Consider the following 21,282-nt stretch of genomic DNA (forward strand, 5'->3'; position numbering starts at 1 on the left):
AGCATGATGCTTTAAGTAAGACAAAGACTTGAAAATGGAAATTGAGGTACTTCTTTATGTGAGGAAAAGTGCATGGTGAGGCACAAGGTGAGTATGGCCAGTTGACTGTACTGATTTTATCAGGCTTGATTATTGTACTGTGCAAAGCGTATGAGCTTTAGATTGTGATTATGCCAATACAAAAGACATCTCCCTTCATGGGAGAGAAGTTCAGATCCAGAATGGAGTTATCTTTTATTCATATGCAGCCTCCAATAATACAGACAACTGGAGGGAAGACTAGTGTTTTATGGGACCATTGTGTTGTATTGTTGGGCAGCCAGACAGAAGAAAATGCTCTGAGTCATTACCAGTTTGGTTTGAAATGGAAAATATGATACAGCAGGCAACTGTAGCTGAAAGGTATGAATGATTCAGTACACAGAGTGCTGGTACAACTGCAAGGGCCCAAAGCACAGTGAAATGGGCAGTTCAATAGTGAAATACTGGGCCAGAGGAGACATTCAGAAAAGCAAGGAAGATAAGAGCCTGAGGGCAACCATGCTTTGCAAACTGTTGGAAGGACAACAGTCTGCTGTGAAGCTTGTCTTCTCTTCATGCACTGGAGGAGTAGCTGTGGTAGAACTGATCAGGAACAGAACTAACTTCCTACCCTTGCACACTCTGCACAAACATGTGAGAATCAGTGTTGATGACACCAATATTGTCCTTTTAGTAGCTGTTACATGTTTTCCTTCCTGCAGCTGTTCTATAAGCCACATCATGGCTGTATTCTCTAGCAGAGATTTAATATGAGACAATGTCAAAAGGGGAGAGCAGCGGTGAAGAATTCTCTGAAAGCATTTGGTGGTTGCACATGAAGGAGAAATGTTTCCTGTAAGCTTTTGATGTTGGGTATTACCAGGCATTGGGAGCAGGATCTGCAGGCCAGGCTTTCACATAACATTGGAGATGGCTGAAGAGCTTGATTAATTTTGGGTAAATGGGCAGTGAAAGGAGCTGCTTACCAGAAGAAGGCAATAGGGATGGAGGAAAAGAAAGAACTTAAATCTGAGACTGCTATGTTGGTGTGTGCTGCTAGAGTTGCTTTATCCTCCTTTAGTTGCTGTCTCTACTCTTATGCTGCCAGAGAGAACTGCTTTATACTTTTTAGAGGAAAGTATCTGGTTTTGTACCATTTTCTATGCAGCAATGCATGAAATGGTCAATAGGCAGTAATGTTTGCCTGAGGCCACACAGCCAAATTTCCTGCTGGTTGGTTGCTAAGAGGAAACTTTTGTCCTTCAGTAGCTACACAGCAGTACTTCTGTTTTAACAGTTTTGCGGGGCTTTGCTGTCAGTTGCTGGCTGCCTGGTGGACCAAGTGCATTCTCCCTGTAAGGCAGTGTTGCTTTCCCAAACAACTTGCTGATTCAAATACCCATTAAGTTGTAGGGGAGCCCCTGGTGGTCTAGTGGTAAGGGCGCGGCGCTGTCACCACCGCGGCCCGGGTTCTATTCCCGGTCAGGGACACTCCCCGGGCAGATGGAGCTCATTAACCCTTAAAAAGGCAACCCATCTACGTCCTAAGGACCTCGTTGCCACTGTCCAAGCTCGCTTGGCCCCGGCAGATGAACCTTAGGATTAAAGGGTGGGCTCAGTTCCGCGCACACTGTGTCTCACCTAAAAAATCCAATGCGCAGGCTGGAAGGTGTAAAGACCTTCCCCGGATCTTCGCTCGCGAAGACTGGCCATTATTATTATTATTTAAGTTGTAGGCCATTTTAAATGCTGCAGGATTTCTTGCTTCTCCCAGTTCAACAGGCTGTAGATTCATCTGAAGTGAAAGAAAGAGCACTTAGTGTAATTATAAGTGGGAAACAGCAAGTTTCCTCCCCAGTCTCTGCTGAGCCCATGTCCAGGGAGGGTAGGGAAGATAAGAGGTTCTTTAGTGCCCCAGTTCTGAATGGTCAGGCCCGCTAGGAGAGGTAGGGCAGCACAGAAATGTTTCCGCTGAAGAAAATAACACACAATCCACAAAGCCCGTTTACCCCAAAGATCAGATTTTACTTTTGCACCAGCTTCTCTTCTGCTGACTCAAGCTGTGCTGTTCTTGAAGTGTTCTGGGTGGAGTTGCAAAGACTTTGACCCCTTGAGAGCTTCCAGTGTTTCGAGAACTTTTGCAGTAAAGGAAGGCAAAACACCTTTCATTGAAGGGTTGGCTGTCTTTTGAGGTTGACTCAGAATCTCTACTTGTAAATGCACTTATTCTTCATCATATCACCTTACTGGGGCAGATTTTCGTGTCCCAATATGTCAATTTTGAATGTTCAAACAAAAAATTGCATGTTGGCAGAATTGAAGACTGTTTTGCATGCTGTCACATCATTTTTATATTAACCCTTGGCAAATTATTTTGACCAATACTTTCACAGGTGCTTGATAATTTGTGTTTTAGCTTCAGATTTCCCACACTTGGTACACTGCAAACCTGACTTTGTTGCTAAGCCTCTGAGTCAGAATAGATTTATAATTTATTACCTTTATCATTATCACACCTATAAAAAACAATGAACCTGGCATTAAGAATTATATCTATCTGTACTGGTGACCAACCAGTAAAACTCTGGAAAACTCTGACTTTGGACAACAGGAGAGAATACAGATGTAATAGTATGTGATTTTTCGAGTTAAGGATGTACATAACTAAATATCTATGTCACCTAAGCAGATTTCTTAACAGAGGAAATATAGATGGAACTGTAAAAGTTAAAATGTGAATGAAAAACAAAAATAGAGAAGTCTAGTAGCATAGGCTAATTCTACCAGCTTAAATCCTCTGTTTATTTGTGAAAACAACTGCACTTTCAATGCTGGTGGTAGTATTTCTGGTCCCGTCAGGAAGGAGCTGCAACTCACAGATACACAGTCTCTCTAGCAAGAGAGGTGACTGCGTGTTCCCAGTGTCAGTTGATAAGGTTGGCACTGATATCTGTGCAGCAACAAAACCATACTGTGTTTCTGTATGGCTTGAGTGATCTTTGCGCTCCTTCTGTGTTGTGTCATTTCGTGGTGAATACACTGGCTAGGCTGTCATTCAGACTGCGGACTTTAAAAATTACGACCAGACAAGCAAACAGAGCATAACAGCTATGATAACTATTTATCAGCAGTAGTGTGGCCAGCAGGATTAGGGCAGTGATAATCTCCCTGTACTTGGCACTGGTGAGGCTGCACCTCAAATCCTGTGTTCGATTCTGGGCCTCTCACTACAAGAAAGACCTCAAGGTATTGGAGCATATCCAGGGAACAGCAACAAAGCTGGTAAAGGGTCTGGAGCACAAGTCTTAAAAGGAGTGTCAAAGGCAGCTGGGGTTGTTTAGCCTGGAGAAAAGGAGGCTCGGGAAAGACCTTAGAGCTCTCTACAGCTGCCTGAAAGGAGGTTGTAGCCCAGTGAGGGTCAGTCTAGGGAGTGTGACAGATGAGAGGAAACAGCCTCAAGTTGCACCAGGGGAGGTTTAGATCAGATGTTAGGAAAGATTTCTGGAAAGGATGGCCAGGCTTTGGAATAGGCAGCCCTGGTAGAGTCACTATCCTGGAGGTATTTAAAATATGTGTAGATGTGGCACTTAGGGGGATGGTTCTGCGGTGAACCTTGCAGTGCAGGGACGGCAGTTGGACTCAATGATCTTCAAGTCTTTTCCATCCTAAATGATTCTGTGATCATCAGTTCAAAACAGCTTGATTGAACCACTGTCTTCTCATTAGAATGGGAAAACAAACACAACCAAAAACAAAAAGCTTTTTTTACTGATGGCTTTGTTCATTCCACAGGCTGATGATGTGCTTTGTGTTATTGCTTGTGTTCCGAGTCCTTCCTACCATTTATGATTTTACTGTTATTATCTGTCTGCTGCCATCATGATAGCATTAGAAACAAAATGTAGCAAGATCTATAATTAGGGTTGTCTACACATTTTCTCTCTATTTTCCATTTGACTCATGTTTGTAACTTTCTGAATCTTCCAATCTTCAAGTTGAGATAATCAAGATCAGCCATTTCTGAGAGCAAGGGTGGTGTTTGTCCATTGAAAAAACAAGATTTTGATGTTCAGAGCAGGTATACAAGAATAGCAGGGCTGGAAATTGAAAGAGAATATTCGTAGAAGAGAATTCTTAGAAAAACCCTTCTTTCAAGAAAGGTACCAACAATGTAAGGACCCTTAATAGTGGCCTATTGGAAAATGCTGAACTTGAAAGACATGCAAGATTATGCAATTACTGAAATAGCCATATATGTAGTTTAATGTCAGTGGAAGCGCTGAATAGAAATGAAAATTATATGTATTGCTTTCTCTGGATGAAACACAAGAGAATGAGTCATGGAAACGACAGGGAGATACCTGACTTTAGTGTGACTCAAGAAAAGATGGGCATGTTTAGCTCCTGAAAGTCACGGCTCTGAGGACAAACTAAGATGTGTTGGCACCCTTTAACTGTCTGTGCCTGCAGCCCAGCCTGGCAGGCTGACCACCGGCACGCGCTATGGGGAAGCACCCACTGGAAGAAACAGCATGGGCTGGCCCCCAGTTGTGGCAGCAGTAGGATCTGGTGGAGAAATTGTGCTGTTGGAGCCCAGGGCATGTGTGAAACTTAGGAGCATCTGGGTAAAAGTGGTACATGATGGACAGATTGAACTCTTAAATAGTGGACACTATGTACCTATTGGGGTAACTAAACTGGTTTTCGGTAACTGTGCCGTTGCCAGCTCATCTCAAACAGCACAGCCATGTATTTCTGCAGTGGTTTCTGTGCTAGACCTTGCCCAAGCTATGTTACTATGCATAACTGCTTGTTAGCATATCTGTTTTTCAGCTACATGTGAGTTTTTACTTTTTTTTATACAAGCTGGAGCTTTCTGTATCCTTTTTTTTTTTTTTTTTTGCTGAGATCCTTAAAAGAATCCTCCTTTGTGTCTGCTTTTGGGCAGTAGATTCCTTTCTGTGTTCCTCTCCCGTTCAGTGTGATGCCAGAGAGTGCAGTGTGTGCTTTGTTTCAGGCACTGATTTTTAGTTATGTGGGACTGGCCCTTAGTGAGTTAATTGGTGATTGTCTGTGTGCCACAATTAACAGTGGGTTTGATAACATTAATTAAAGTCTTGTCCTGGACAGCAACTGATTTATCATTTGCTTTCTGGCTTTCCCTCAGCTGGGGTCATTCTGAAACCTATGGTTTGGGTTAGCAGAGTTGAGAACTGCGTGTATGATGCCAACACAAGTGTTGGCACTTACACTGTGCTAAGTTTCTTCCCCTTGATCTTAAACTTTCTCATGATACAACCCTATTGTAAAAATTTAAATGTAAGTGATCACCTTCTATACAGCTGTTCTTTGGAAATTCTTCCTAGTGTGACTCTTCTCCAAGGTGATGGGAGAGAGCCTGTCGCACCAGTTTATGTCAATTTACCTTTTGGTGCATGTGTGCACTTTTTGGTATGCTTATGGATGCTTTGCTGGATGCACAGACCATGAAAGAAAAACCAAGTCTTTCTTTGCTGCTGTAGCATTAATATGTTGGGTTTTCCCCCCCACTACAGTTAACTGTTTTGCATCACAGCTTGGTTTGGAGAACTCTTGACTTGTAAAGCAGCAGGATTTGGGAGCTGGGCCATAATGGACTGCAGAATCAGCTTTGGCAGGACCAGCAGTGGCACAGCGTGATAGCAAAGTGAAGGTACTTTTTCTGACCTGGGTAGCTGTATTGAAATGAACAGTGAATTTTTGTGTTTATGCTGTTTAGAAAGTCTGCAGAAATCTGGTGCAAATCAATAAGGATGTGGAGCTTCAGTGGAAAGCACTTTTCAAATTTACTTCAAGGTAGAAAGAAATGTAGCATCTTTAGGTTCTTAGAAGTAGATAATGGTAGAGATTCACTGATTAAATCTCGCACTCTTAATTCTCGTCACTTACCCTTTATCTTCTGCACAGAGATATTGCAGTGGCTATTAATTTTCATTGCAGAAGAGTCAGTGGAGTGGTTCAGTGGTTGTCAGCTGAGGGGTGCCTGGCTGATGCTTCTTGAAGAATGTATGACAGAGAGAATGACTTGGTCAGCAAAGAAACACCTGTTCTTCCCCACTCATTGTGTTGTCTGTTTTTTTCTCCATGTGAAAGGATTGTCAGCTGACAAAGAACAGTGAAGAATGTATACTTCAGCGAGAAAAGACTCCAGCTCTGGTGTATTGACTTCTGTGGCAACACTGAGACTGCAATTCCTTTTACAGAATGACTCAGATCTTTTAAATTTGAGTACTTATGCACATGCCTCAGACTGGTTTGTCCACAGCCTTGTGGCAATTGTGATAATTTATACACCTATGAAAATTTCCATGCTGATTTTGTAGCATGTTTTCATCCAGTCTGTGCAGAACACTCTAAGTGACTGTAAATGCAGTGAAAAGGGAAACTGGGCAGTTCCATGTAAAGGTTTATTCTATGGAAACAGACTTTCCTGACACTGCATCACTACCTTAGCTTTTAATGCTCAGGGAATGAGGACAAAGTACTAATGCAGAAACTATGCTGTCTTCATACTGGATTATTGGAACTGGTGACACACACAAAAGGATAAATTTGGCTCTGTGTGTGTGTAAAATAAGTATTTCTACTTGCAGAATACTTCAGTTTGCCCCTGTTTTGTGGCTCTGGTCTTTTGGGTCAATCAGAAGCCCCATGTCATTGGGTTTGTTTCAGCTGAGTGTGCTCTGCATCTTGAAGTATCAAGCCTCAGGTGAGAAAGATTGCTTCTCAGAACCAAGGAGAATTTTAAATTGATGGCACTTTTACAGTGAATACCTTTCCCAAAGACTGGACAGCAGCAAGCCTATGGAAGCCAGTTCCTTTATACTTTGCTTTATCCCTTGTGATTTCTGTGATGATTAAGTAACTTTGGAGTAGAAAAAGTTTGAATGGCATTTGCCTTGAGCATTCTTGTGCAGTGCTTTTTTAATGAGCTCCCACACTTCCAGCTTGCAGCTTTTAGTATTTAAAGCTTTCTTCATGCTTTCACTCTTACTGTAATGTTGATAAAGTTTTTTGGGTTTTTTTTAAAAAAACTTTTATTAGCAGTTGTCCTTTTTTCATAAAGTATGAAACTATGGATTAAGGCAAGTAAAGGTTTTATATTCCTTACAACCTAATTCTGTTCTACCTTCAGTCTTGCTGGAAGTCTAAGTGTACCAGACAGTAAGTACAAGGGCAGTATAATACAGGAAGGAAAAAAACCCCGTGATAACGAACACTCAAAGATACCACTTTCACACTATCACACTGCTGTTGGAAGTGCTAAAGGACATTGCTTCTTTTCTATGGCTGAGGAAGAGGAGACTGTGCCCAAGTGCCAGCAGAGGGAGTCATGACTGGCCATTAGGCGCTGGAAATTTTCAGATCACAGTGGTCATCGTCTGGAAGGGGAAACATGTTCTTAAATGTGTAGGGTGAAGTATAAAAAGATTTCCCTCATGAATTTTCTGCTTTTTGTGTGATACACATATGTGTTTTCTCCCTCCTGCATTTGGATTAGGAATATGAAAACACAGTCCTCAGTATTCAGTTTTGAATATCTTCATAGTGATTCCAGTCAAATATGGTTTTCTAAGCAATTTGCCTCTTTTCTGTGCCTTTTTCAGACCACACTTATATGAAGTATGGAATGGTGTAGCCTCTAGAATTGTTCAGGATTTAACCTTGTTAGGGATAGAAATGTAATGTCACATAGGGTAGATCCACACAGCTGAGGAGGAAAAGAAGTTCAGGGTTCAAAATGTTGGCAACATGCTCAGAAGAATCACAATCCCACTATCTCCTCTCCTCCCAGCTGCAGAGCACTGATCTCTGGATGGATGGATGGATGGATGGATAGATGGATGGATGGATGGATGCTGTCTCTGATGGCACAGTGATGAGGAGAACTTGGGCAAGTGAAAAAGCGGTGAAGAGATTTGTGACTGTGCAGCAGCTCTTGAAGCTCTTTCCTGTCAGTCTGCAGATTAGCACAAAGGACTTTATCCCTCTCTTTCACACCTTGCTTGTGACAACCTGTTTACTTAGGCTTTGTATGAAGGATACTGTTTGGATCCAATGTTTTTGTTCTCTTTAGTGCCCTCTGCAATAATCTCTCTGGATTTGTTGTCTAGTTCCCTTGGCTTGTTCTAAAATGTTTATTCTTTCATCTTTCTGGCTTATTGCCTAAGCTTTCAGTGTTGAAATAATGGAGAAAAGCAAATAAAGAGCATAGAGTATTTGCTTTAAGATATAAAAATTGATGAATTTATTTTCGTTAGCCTCTAGCAAAGACAACATTCTCACCATGGTATTTGTTATTATTGGCACTGTATTCTTCTGATCTGACTTGCTCAGTCTGAAGTGTCTTGCATCACAGTCACAGTGCTGACGCACTCTTCAAACAAAGCTTTCAGGGATGCATGTAAAGCCACAGCTCAGCCTTCTACTGCTGCATTTCACTTATTGGTCTTAGTTAACAAGGTCTTAAACCATTTCTTCAGTAAGCAGGCCTTTGGTACAATATCATTTTACTGGAGTAGTGTAGATTCACCCAGAGACAGTGTTATTCTTTTCTCCTGGGATCTGATTATCAAACATTCAGAGAGAATTGGTGCTTGTTGACCTCTAGAATCTGCAGAAGGTTCTGGACACAGCAAACAGATGTTATGGCCTGCAAAAGAAATAAGCTGCTAGGCAAAGGGCAAAGCAAAATGTGAAAAAACCCTGCTGCTTATCTCATCAGTGCTAAAAAATATTGCAAATATAGTGTGGAAGCCAGTGGGGGTGAGTGCAGAGGAGAGAGGACCTTAGCCGGCAGGTTTGGGCTCAGTTCCCAGCTCTGTCACACACTCTCCCATGTGGCCTTATGCAAACTGCTCCCGGTCTCTTCTTTGCCTATCTTGCTACTCTAATTCTTCACATCTGACTAGTACAGAATGTGTACTTTCACTGTGCTCTGCACATACCATACCACTGTGTAGCTATTCCCTCCCTCTACAGTGCTACTGAGGCGTGCCTTTTTAACTTTGAGGGTATTGATATCAGTAAGACAAGCCTGGACAGAAAACTGGATGTTTAAGCCCTCTCTGTATTTCTTTTCACCCATTCAGTTATGGGCTGATGCTTTGTGTTCTGCATTCTTAACCTCACCTGCAGTTCTTTTCTGCTCTTCCACCCTGCTCTTACATATTTAGGCTTGTATCCCTGTCCCTCCCCTTCTTCCCCTCCTCTAATCTCTGAAGACTCCCTATTCTCTTGGCTGTCTAATTTAACTTTTATTCCCTCCTAGTCATTAGGCTTCTCTATTGAGGCCAAGAAGGTCTGGCAGCCTCTTTGATGGGTTTGCTAAGGTGTTGATTTAAATTTTGCAGGCTCTGTGATGCAGAGAGGCTGCTAAATCACTGCTCCCATGACAGGTTACTGAAAGGCCGGAGGAAGACAGGGTGTTGAACAGAAAATTGGATGAAGTGAGAGAAAACAGGGGGGCAGAACTTCTGGAAGGAAGTATGAAGAGTAATTTTTGGCCATGTAGATGACAAGAATTTGACAGGGAGAAATGGTTTTTAAAAATGAGTGTGCATGTGCATGTGTAGATGGAGAAAGGCAGGATAGAAGGAAGACAGATGGACATTTTTCAGAGGGAGCTGAAATCATGGTGACTGGATCCTGAGTACTCCGCATCAGGAGTGATGTTTAAGGACAGCTTCAAGAGAAACTGATCTAGGGAATCCAGCTGCGTGGTTTGCAGGTAGATTCTCTTATTAAAAAACCAAACCAAACCAACAACAGAAGCCAACAATCCAAAACCCACAAAAAAACCCCAGCCCCGCAACAAACTAAAAATCCAAACCCAATACTCATGCTGTGCACCATTCACAGCATGTCAAGTGAGCATGACAGAAAAATATTTTAATAGCCTGCTGCTCTTGTGCTGATTGATTACAGCAAGAGATAAAAGATAAGCATTCTGTCAAGAATCATTAATATCTGTCAGCCAGTAGTAGCTATACAATATCAAAAATTCAAGCTATTTAAAAGCATTCTAGCCTTGTCTTGTGCCTAAGACCAGTAAATGAATATTTATGGTAGCACATACAGCTAACAAATGGTTCTTTACCTCACATATCTTTCAAAAGGTAAGAATGCAGATTATTGCCACAATTTAAGTGCTAAAATAAGTTCCTGCATTTTTATTTCTTTATCTTTTGACAACTTCAATGCTTGTAAATGGTATGGAATATATTTACAATTGTTTGACCATATCTTACTATTTGTCTCCAAGGAGCTGTAAGATCTTTTTGCCTCTATTGGTGGGAAGGGAGAATTTAAGATGTGAAAGATTTAAGATGCTGCCCAGGTGATCCTGTATATGGCAGAGAAATACAGAAGGCGAGTTATGCAGTGCTTAAACAAGGAAAATACTTGTGATAGCTGCAGAAACTCTTCTGGAAGTCCTCTGATGTTGTGAGAGTTATCCATGATCTACAACAATTATTGTGGAATGGTTCCTTAGTGACTGCCTTGGGACTGCTGCAGGATTAAGCTAGATCAGTGTTGTGTCAGCAGAGAGTGTAGATATGGGTAAACTTTTCATTTTAGAATTCAAAGATCAGGATTTAAGTTCAGGAGGAGTCATTGTTTTCGTGTTATGTGCCCCAGATCTCACTGATGAACAGTTTACTCTGAGATTTGACCCCTGATGATGCGCTAGGACTTACTAAAACTGACATTTTGGCTACTTTTACCAGTTGCCACAGCCACCTTATGTCCCTGTGATTCCAAAGACTTTGTTGATATACACATGTAAAATCACTTAATAATAATAATGTATAATGGCCAGTCTTCGCGAGCGAAGATCCGGGGAAGGTCTTTACACCTTCCAGCCTGCGCATTGGATTTTTTAGGTGAGACACAGTGTGCGCGGAACTGAGCCCACCCTTTAATCCTAAGGTTCATCTGCCGGGACCAAGCGAGCTTGGACGGTGGCAGCGAGGTCCTCAGGACGTAGATGGGTTGCCTTTAAGGGCTAACAAGCTCCATCTGCCCAGGAGTGTCCCTGACTGGGAATCGAACCCGGGCCTCGGTGGTGACAGCGCCGCACCCTTAATCACTAGACCACCAGGGGCTCTAAAATCACTTAAACCAATCTTAGAAATTACCTTTTTCCTAGGATCTTTGGGAATGCTAGGATAGGAGGTGTTCTCAACCTACTGTGGCTGGCCAAGTATCCCTGAGCAAACCTGCCAGAAAATGCATTGCTTTGTGGGGAGGTGAGAGCAGAGCAGTCTGTGTTTATGCCAGATATATCTGCCTCTTCCATTCTAATCAACTATTTCATGGTCTAAGGATGTGGAAAAGTTGGGATCATACCCCTGCTGTATTTGCAGAGACTGGAACAGGTGTAACAGTAAAAACTCTTTTCCTCTCCTTTTTCTTTCTCTCAAACTACCCAATCAACTTTAGGTGAAGGAACTCTACAGGAAAATGGAAGACGTGAGTTCAGGTCTCTTCTCCTGCACTAATACCTGAAACACAGGCCTGTTGTATCCCAGATGTACACTGATTGCAGGGGAGCATAGTTGAAGTCTTCCCTAAATCATTCTTCCCTAAGCAAGGAAAAACTTTGTGTGCCTAAGTATTGGATGAGATTTGTAGCTGCAAATTACTGACAAAGGTATTTCATTACCTTTGAGAGTCCTCTGTACTTTCTGTTGGCCAGCTTCAGCTTTTTAGCATCTGCAAATGGCATTCTTGTGTGCCTCACTGGTGTAGGCACTACACAAGCAGAATAGTTCTCTGAAAAGGTCCCAGTGGGATATTACCGCATCATTATTTTTTACTGTATATGTTTGTATATGCACAAATATATTTGCGTTTTGTGATAACTTTTTAACAAACTCAACAAAGCATGAAGTGCAGCTACCTGATATTTTTTAGATGTCAGATGATTTACATGTAATGTTTACTTCAAAAATAATTTAGCAGTATCTCTTATGCAACAGTATCTACCCCTGAATATAATGATAAATATAATCCTGTTCAGAAGTGAGGTTTGGAACTCCCAGCTGTATGCATGTTTACTGCTGCTTTTAGTCCTGCTAAGTTTTAATAAAACAACAGACTCAGCCTGGAAGAGAAGCATCTTCATTTGGAGCTATAGGAACAGTAATGAATACCCATTTCGGAAAGTTAGGCTGTAACACTTTTCACTACTCAAAAGGAAAGTATTCCTCTCCCATGCCACCATACATGGTTTCTCACTAAAAACACACAGTTGTTCCAGGGTTTTTTTGATAAGCCATATGTGTCTTCACTAGCCTGTCATTTCAATTGTCAGTAAAGCAGCCTCCCCTAGAGAAGCCACTGTCTATGAGCTATTCCCATTTCACGTTCCTGTACATACTGTGTGCACCTATCGATTTTGGTCTGCAAGCACACCTCTGATTAGTGTGTGGGAGGAGCATGACTCAAACCTAGTCATTCCAGTGACAATTATTCTTTAACCACTTCAAATTAGTCTTCATCTGTAAATGTTATCTTTATCTCTGACCTTGTTGGTTTACTCAATATAATTCAAAACTTCATTATTTTTGCTTGTATTATGAGCACTGTTAAATATTTGTAACTGTTTAATGATACCAGAAAAGGGAAGGTTTGGGAACAGTTTGTCTTTATGTTCGTTTGGGAAGTGTTTGAAAACTCTGCATGGAATATAGTCACATAACTTGTTTATACTTGTCGCACCCAGAAGTAAAAGTTGTTCACGTGCAAGATGGGACTGGCAGGTTACTCACTGTGAGCTGAAGAACATCTTACAGTATTGATGTGGTTTTTGAAGTAGCAACACTCCAGCAGTCTGGCTTGCTGAGGTTATTGCATCAGAAGCTTCAGAGTGAGCTGTGGTGAAGCAAAGCAGACAGGTACAGCACAATCCGGTTAAGTGCAATAGCTTTAGGGGCTTAATTTCACAGCAAAGTTGATCTGAACTGAGAATTAATTGTTGTCCTTATGTCCAGTATCCATTCATCCTGTCAGATGCAGCCATTCTCTTAAAGCTTGCTGGCTGGTCTGTCAACTGAACAGGCTTGACAGCTCCTCAATGATTACCACAAGCACTTAAATTCAGTGGTGGTTTTGCAGTGCGACCACTTGGAGCAAAGTCAGCTTGAAGGGTGCTGGTAAGTATAAGCCAGGTGAGCTACTGAAGACACAGGTTTCAGTTAAAAGCTTGATGTTGTTTTCAGGATTCTGTTTAACTAATTTTTGGTCCAGGGACAATACAGTTAATCCAGAGAAGTTACTTCTGTCTGGAATCTATGAGATGAGGATTATGCAATTTTTACATCAGCTGACTGGATGAGGCCAGCACTCTACCACCCACCTCTGGTTCACTTCACAATGGAACCATATTACCTCCATCCCACTCTGCTTTTATATTGTGGTAATTTATAGGCATTAAAATTTTACCTTTTCTTTTGTTCTCAGGGAAGACAAAACCTAAAAAAAGACTGTGCTGTACTTGCTACATAGACAGCAAAAGCTTTTATAAGTAATTGGATGAAAGTTAGTGGTCAAAGAGAAATGCATTTTCTTGGTATTTCTCCTAACTGTGTCCTTAACTTTCATCACAGGCATACGTGCTCGCACCTGTGGAGTAGTGTTAAAGCCCATGTTTATGTGCATAGCTGAGTAGAGTTTTTAAACCTAATGAGAAGTGAGAACACTGCAGGCTCAGGAGAGGCATTGGGTCCTTCCTCCTTGTGGTCTCACTGAGGGATTCAGATATGAATGTACTTGGTAAGAAATGCATCCAGCTATCAACTTCCCACATAGGTGCTCTGGTGGGAGTAGAGGGAAGCTACCTGAATCCAATTATCATTTGTGACAAAGAATTACTCCAAAGACTGCACTCAAATGTAAGATACCTTAATTAAATGAGGTTGGAGCAATGACTAAAAGGAATCAGACTGGATAATGTTGCTTGGAGACTGCAAGTGACTTTAGCCATCAAACTCTTGCATTGCAACAGTCATGGTTTGGTTCAGAATTCTGCATGCACAAGTGCTGGATCATGGCTTTGGTGTGCAAAATTCAGATCCAGTTCCGGACTCTCAAAAGCCACAGGTTGGTTATTAAAAAATAAGGCTCAGTAATTGCCAACAGAACAGGCCTGAGCCAGCAGCTCATGCATCAGAATTGTAGAGAAAGGATTAGAAAGTTTGGATAACAGATGATCTCCTTGAGTCTCCCTAGCTTTCCCTCCTGCAAGACCTTGTAGACAGGATCATACATGTCACAGAGAAAATATAGTGAACAGAGGAATCATAAAAACTGTGTAGGTAAGTAGTTTCACAGGAAACTTTTCCTAGTTGTGGTTTGTTAGGGTTATTTCTTTTCAATATGTGTAGCTCTACTTCAGTAATAGATTTTAAAAAGAAGAGAGTTGGCTTCTAATTGGAGGAAACAATTTCAGATAAGTTGAGGGTAGATTAAAAAGAGCTTCAAAGCAAAAGCCTTCACATTGGTGCAAATGAGCAAAAATTTAGAAGCAGTATCTGGAGATTTAATTTTAACCAAGTAATTGAAAAGGCCATGCATTACTCTGTATAAACTGTAGAAGAAAAATTATGCCCTTAAATGGCTCAGTCGTCATTTAAATGGTGATCTGTTCATTAGTGCTGGGAAATGAAATGGAAATCTATTTCAATTTTCTAGACAATTTAAATTTTATTGTCCGTAAAATTCTACAAAACAGTAAAAGAGTGTCCTTTCTCACAAATTGCAGAGGATTTAATCAGATTTGGCATTTTATTAATTCTCATCATGGTAAAACCTGTTAGTGAATACATTGAGCTGAAATCATCCTGTGTTGATAAAAGTATTCAATTGGTGAGTCTGGACTGGTATGTTTGGAAAAAAGATATTTTTTGCAGCTGTAGTGAAGTCTATTGTTGCCATTAAATCCCCCTCTGGATGACTGTTAGTGCCTTTCAGTGTAAATATAATGCTAAACTGTAGGTCTTAAAACAAATGAATTATGAGATTTGTGAATCAAGATTCTTACCATTTTGCTTTTTTGGACACTTCTTAATTTGTCATAATCCAGATTTTACAGTGTTAATGGGATTTTGTTAATTAGTCAGGTGCTGCTGTGCAAAGGTAGGAGCCTTGGCCCTGGAGGTAATAGCTACCCCTCTTCCTTTGTATGGAACTGGCAGGGTGCCCTTCATCCTCTCTTTTCATAAGCAGGGTCTTGGATCCAAGATACAGGCTTTCATAGAGAGCAGAGTGCTTTTGGCCCTTCAGTTTAGAGAGAGCTGTTTGTGTTGGAGAGCTTTCTTGCAGGGCTGATGCTGAAGTTTGTTTTATTGGCTTTTATTCACTTTGGCTCTGATCAGTTTTGGTCTGTGTGTTTTCCCATGCTGTTTATCTCAGTCCAAACATGCTGAAGGCAAAAGCAAAACCTGTTGGAGAGTTGTGCTGCCTGGCCTTGTGAAATTCTTGTGAGCCAAAACACCTGTGATTGCTGCAACCAGCTGGGTGGGTGCTACCACATCAAATCAAAATAAAACTCCTTCGGTTTTGAAGCATCCTAAGGGATGCCAGAGTTCACCATCTTTGGAGGGTTTGGTGGTTTACCAACACTTTCTTCTCTTCTTCCATATTAAGCCTCAAACTGGCAAAACTGCAAGTTGATAACAGGAGGTTATTCATCTGTGCTACTGCAGTAGCGGTCTGCTTTTATTTTGTAGAGTTAGGAAAGGGTCTGAGGAGAGAAGCAGTGGGAGCTGGTTTTGGTGTTTGTTCCATAGCTGTCCTTAACTCTTCCTTTTCTGCCCTTACACACTGCAGACAGCCTATTTTAAGTGCACAGATGTTTCTACTACTCTAGTCCTTTGTAGTTGCTTAAGTGGCTTCTTGGAGCAGCTGTTCCCTTGTTTATGTTGCTGACTTTCATGTCATTGCAGTTCTTGGGTTTTTTTGTGATAGGAAGATGAAAAAAGATTATGTATCTGATGCTCTGTTGTTCAGCCTTTGTCAGCTGTGACCTCACTGGTGTCCTGTCCGTCTGCAGGGTTTCCATTGTTTACATTGGTTTACATTGGTGTACATTGTTTACATTGGTTTACATTTCCATTGTAGCTGGAGCCCAGTGTAGTCCTTCTGTGTCCCAGTTTTGTTGTCAGCAGGGTGATTTTAGCAAACGTGATGATGAAAGTGAGAAGATTTGCAGTAGGATTTGACTAAGACTTTAATAAAATTTGCATGTGGTCTCTCATCTTTCGTCCTAGAAGTCAAGTGGTTCTGCCACATAGCTTGATGCGCGTGTCCCTCACGGCATATTTAGGCTTTCAGCTTTGCTCTTCACTGTTGGATTGATTTTTGGACTTGCTCCATTGATAGTAGTGTGCCAGTTTGATTTTTGCCATTGCTACTGCCTTTCTTCTGAGGTGCAAATTAGAAACTGGTGGAATGGAAGAGGGAGGTGGTGCAGCGTATTTGTTGTTTTAGTCCAGGAGAATAGGGAGCTGTGGGAAGAGCAGGATCTAACAGTTACTGGGACAACATGGGGGAGAGCTCCTCTGGGAATTTACTTTCACTTAAAAAATGTCTTTTTCCCAAACTGTGAAATTCAGGAATTGGTGTACATGCTAAGATGATAGTAGCAATTGTAATTTGTTTTCTACCACGGAAAATGTTCTGTAAATATATTGTTAAAATTAATGAAGTGTTAGTATTAATTGAACTAATACATTATGGCTAAGTTGCTTACATTTATTCTTTAACAACTGAATGAAATGTTATCTCCATGCATTGTAATAGTAAAAAACAAAAGGTAGATGAAAGATTACAAATAGGAAACTTTATAATACACAAAGCTTCCTAAGAAGTAGGAAATTAAACAATTCTGCCTCTGTCTTGATAGAAAATGGGGCAGCCTATTTGAATTCTGTACTAATTCTAGAAGGTTACGTAGATATTCAATCAGTAGATCTTACTTTAGATGCTTTGATTTCAAGTTGCAAGACTGCAAACAACAATTCTATCAAAACTAATTCTGTAAAGAGTTCATTGATAGATACCTGTTCAGTTCGGTATTTGCTTGCAGATTGTAATTAACAGTTCAGCTGTTTCCTTTAAACTGCATGCTCTCTACCCATAAGAAGCATAATTACCATTAATCAAGACCTCTAATCTCAACCAATTATAAGCTCTTACATTGTTCTAATTGCACATTTAAAAATAATGTGGTTTTCTCGTATAATTATGATATGATACAAACAATTATTAATTTCTGCTTTTATTTTTATCTGATCAATGTTAATTTTGTGTGACCTCACAATGTGTTATTTGAAAAATGCCTTTGAGACATACAATTTTTTTGTTAATTTACAATTGTGTTTCATATTCAGTGAGAAGTAATGTAGTGCAACAGGTTTTCAAGGCTGTGATTTCTCACAGCCATCCATGAATTGAATAATTTGTTGTAAACTAGGAACTTGTTGATGAAACAGAAGTGCAATCATACATTTAAATCATCTGCTATTTGTAAATTCAGGTGCTTGCTCTTTGAATAATATTTAGGTTAGCACAGTATGTAAGAGGGGTTTGGTTTGGTTTTTTAATTGTTAAGTGGAACTTATATGCAGATAGATGGAATCTGGATCAGCTGAATCAGCTTTCCAGAAAGTGAAGGCAGTTTGGTTTCAGAAAGCTCTGCATGCCTTTGGGGCAAGATGTAAGAGGTTGTTCACTAGTTGATGTTGGTCTCACTTGTTGCTGTGTAGTTCTCATGCACACATTCTGTATGCGAGGGCTTTGGATGAGTGCATTTTGAACAAATCATCATCAATCTGATGATTCATCTCAGGAACCACATGCCACACTTAAATCTGTAATTGGGGTAATTGTAAACCTCTCATTCTTACAGATAGAAATTCTTCCTCTTATAATTCTAAAATCAGATCCCAGATCTTTTACTGTGGTAGCTGAGACCTGCACTGACTTGTATTTATGTCTCTATTCTTACTTGTTACATCATTAAAAGTAGCAGATGATTGGGTGACCTTTCCAACCTGTGTCTGATCTTCAAGATTCACTTGTGTGGGTAATTTGCTGTGGAAATTGCTGTGCTTTTATCTTTGACATTATTCAAACACTGGTTTAGATGGGGTAACACAGACTGCATTGTAAGTGGGTAGCCACATTGTTGGGGACAATGTGTTTTTATCTATTGTTAGAAACGAATATTAATGTGTGTGTGGGGGCTGTCTTTTCTGAGGGATCTTGACATTCATGGAGAGGATACGTTGGCGATTTTGCTCTGTCATAAGTAGCCCAACTTTCTTCCTGTAGTAGAGTGTATGTTTCTGAAATCATTCTGGGGTTGCAGTCTACTGCAGTGGGTTCATTTCATTATTCCTTTGAAAAGAAGGAAAGGCACGTAGCCAGCTATTTCCATGCAGAAGAGTTTAATGTTTAATATGCTAATGTATCTACCCAATATTAGGCTGCAAAAATCCTTGGCTTTAATGTGTCTTTAATAGTAATAAAATGGTTAGCTAATGATAAGTTAAGAATTGTAAGTTTGAGAATTTTTTAAAAATGAAAAATTAATCTAGGCAGGAATAACTTTTCTTGTCAAGATAATTGTCATACTGGAGCTGCAGTTTGCTGTGGAAATTGCTTGCCTCATAATAATCAAAATGGAGAAAGCAAATTTTGGTTTTTCCTTTAGGCTTCATTTAGATGAAACTAATGGGACGGAGCAGTAACTCCATTTTACCTTTGCTGGCATAGAGCTGTACATGCCAAGGCACCGAGCCCCCAGGTCTCGTTGTTTGCCAGAGAGTTGTATGGACACAAGTACGGTTGCCCAGAAATCTACAGATAGGGATGTGCTTGTGACCCTCTTCCTAATCTGTCACCTATTTCAGTGCTGTGCTGGCTGGCAGAAGAGCAATATTTGTGGTTGCCTCGTGCTACTGCAGTGTCCTGTTGGGTTGTGTTTGCATCTGCATAGCAGAGAGCAAACCAGGACTTAGGGAAAGGTAATGCTGTTCTAATACAAACTTGTGGACTAGGGAACTACTATGGTAAATCTCTTCTTTAAAGCATTTTATCATTCTTCCCTACACATTGCATCAGACTTCCTGGTAAGGTTTCGCTCAGGCACAAGTTAAGGTTAAACAGAGATATAATATATATGTTTCTGGTCACTGTATCCTTATTCATATTCTTTACTTGTCTTTAAACTAAGTCTGCACATTTTTCAGTACATTTTTATACCCATTTGTACAGAGAGGTAGTTGGAAAAAGGGAAAACTCTTCTCTATAAAAACTCATAAAAAGAAAAGAAGTCATGCAGCATCAAGAAGGAATTCTGTAGAGAATCAGCTGCTTAAAGGCTTTGAGCAAATCTAAATTTAAATTACATCTCTTGATGATCGGGGAAAGACAGTACTGTAAGTTTCTGTTGCACAATATCAAAGGTTTTTTGTTGGTCATAGAACCCTAAAGCATCTTAGTTGCCTTAAGGATATCTACCTATAACACTGACCTGAATAAATAGCTGCATTCTCAAAGGAAGGAATGGGATGGAGATTTTTTTTTAAATAGGTGGTGAAGGAGGAAATAAACAGCAAAAAGGGGTATTTAGATAAGGAAAAATACTCTCTTCTCAGTTATTTATTTTTATCTTGAGTGGAAGAGATATGATATTGATAACCTGATGCCTGTTTTGGGGGACAGGAAATGATAAAGAGGAAGAACTTACTCAGCAATCCAGAGCACTCACTGGTGGTTATCATGGCATCTGCAGCCTGTCTGTTCTTCTGCCTCTACAGCCAGCCTGTCACATATCACCGGCCTGATTCACAAAAGGAAAGCTCCCATTGAGGCTCCCTGTCCATCCCCTTTGTTCAGGGCTGGATTGGCTGGAAGACCCTCAGCCCCAGCCTCTGAAAGATACCAAAACATGACCACTGAGGCTGCCACCAGCCTACTCTTCTGTCTTTGGCTTCAGCAGGCAGATCTTCTCAAATCTTGTGTGTTTTCATTTGCTTCTCTCTGCACTTGGAAACACTGCCTTTTTTTCTTTCTCATATTTATTCTTAAACCCATCTTGATGAACCAGCTGGCTCCATAACTGTGTTGAAGTCAGAAGGGCTGTGCAGTGGTCTACCTCTGAGGGCTATAGCTCTTGCCTCAGGTCTTGCAGTTCTTTTGCCTGAAGAATATAAAACATAATGTGAGTTTTTATATACTATTAAACTTGCATCTATAAATTACTGACCCATGGTAGCTGTTTATTACATACTCCATCTTCTGCTTTGATGCATTGTCGTTGTCACACTGAGGTGGGTAATGATGACTCAGCTTACTACTCTGATAATGCACTTAAAGCTTAGAGATCTGTCACTGATGTCATTTCAACACAGGCGCTATAAACCAGAGATGAAAATTTAAAGTATTTGCTGTCAAGCTATTTGTCTTAAAATTCCTCTGTCTTCTGTTGTGGTTTCTTAAGGTTTTGGGTACTACTGAATTGTTTTATGGATAAAGACAAATAGTTGTTTTTCAGCAACTCCATGATGCAGGACCTGCCCTTCCAAAAGTTGGTAATGCTGAAGGTGACCTATAAAATGCTTGTGCTCATCAGGCCTTCCTAATACAGCACTGATATTGCATGCGTTTTTTAAGGACCTGGCATTTCCAGTCATAAAGCACAGTGGAACACAGACTGATCGCTGTTGCTAATTATGTATTATTTCTATGGCTTTTCTTCTTTCTCACAGCCCTTCTGTATGCCACCATTTTTGGTAATGTGACAACCATATTTCAGCAAATGTATGCTAATACAAACAGATACCATGAAATGCTGAACAGTGTCCGGGACTTTCTAAAGCTCTACCAGGTCCCTAAAGGACTGAGTGAACGTGTGATGGATTACATCGTTTCCACCTGGTCAATGTCCAGAGGAATAGATACTGAAAAGGTAAGTAAATTAAACTGCGAGGAAAGAAGTCACATCCTGAAAGTATTCCATTAAAATAAACAGGAGGTACTGTCTTAGTAAAAAAGACAAATATTCTTTAAATAGTTCTAAGTAGTAGCTTCCCTTACTTTTAAACTTTCAAATACAGTATTTCAGCTATTCTGTCATACTGGCATATGCTAGTGGTAAAAGTATGTGTGTTTGGCTAGTGATATGGCATGAAATTGTAAAAAAATGATGAA

General features: G+C 40.5%; 1 protein-coding gene across 4 annotated transcripts in view; it reads left to right on the plus strand.

Moving 5' to 3' along the window:
- KCNH1 (potassium voltage-gated channel subfamily H member 1) overlaps positions 1-21,282 on the plus strand; it is a 220,261-nt gene that overhangs the window by 80,500 nt on the left and 118,479 nt on the right. For all 4 annotated transcript variants that reach the window (XR_007628818.1, XR_007628819.1, XM_050314366.1 and 1 more), the window contains one exon: positions 20,841-21,040. Coding sequence is in view for 2 of the 4 variants with exons in the window: in XM_050314366.1 (XP_050170323.1) it covers positions 20,841-21,040 (200 nt within the window). In the remaining 2 variants the exon portion in view is untranslated. The remainder of the gene's footprint in view (positions 1-20,840; positions 21,041-21,282) is intronic.

This window comes from Myiozetetes cayanensis, unplaced genomic scaffold (assembly GCF_022539395.1).
Source record: "Myiozetetes cayanensis isolate MyiCay16 unplaced genomic scaffold, myiCay2020 scf2-11, whole genome shotgun sequence".
Lineage (NCBI taxonomy): Eukaryota > Metazoa > Chordata > Aves > Passeriformes > Tyrannidae > Myiozetetes > Myiozetetes cayanensis.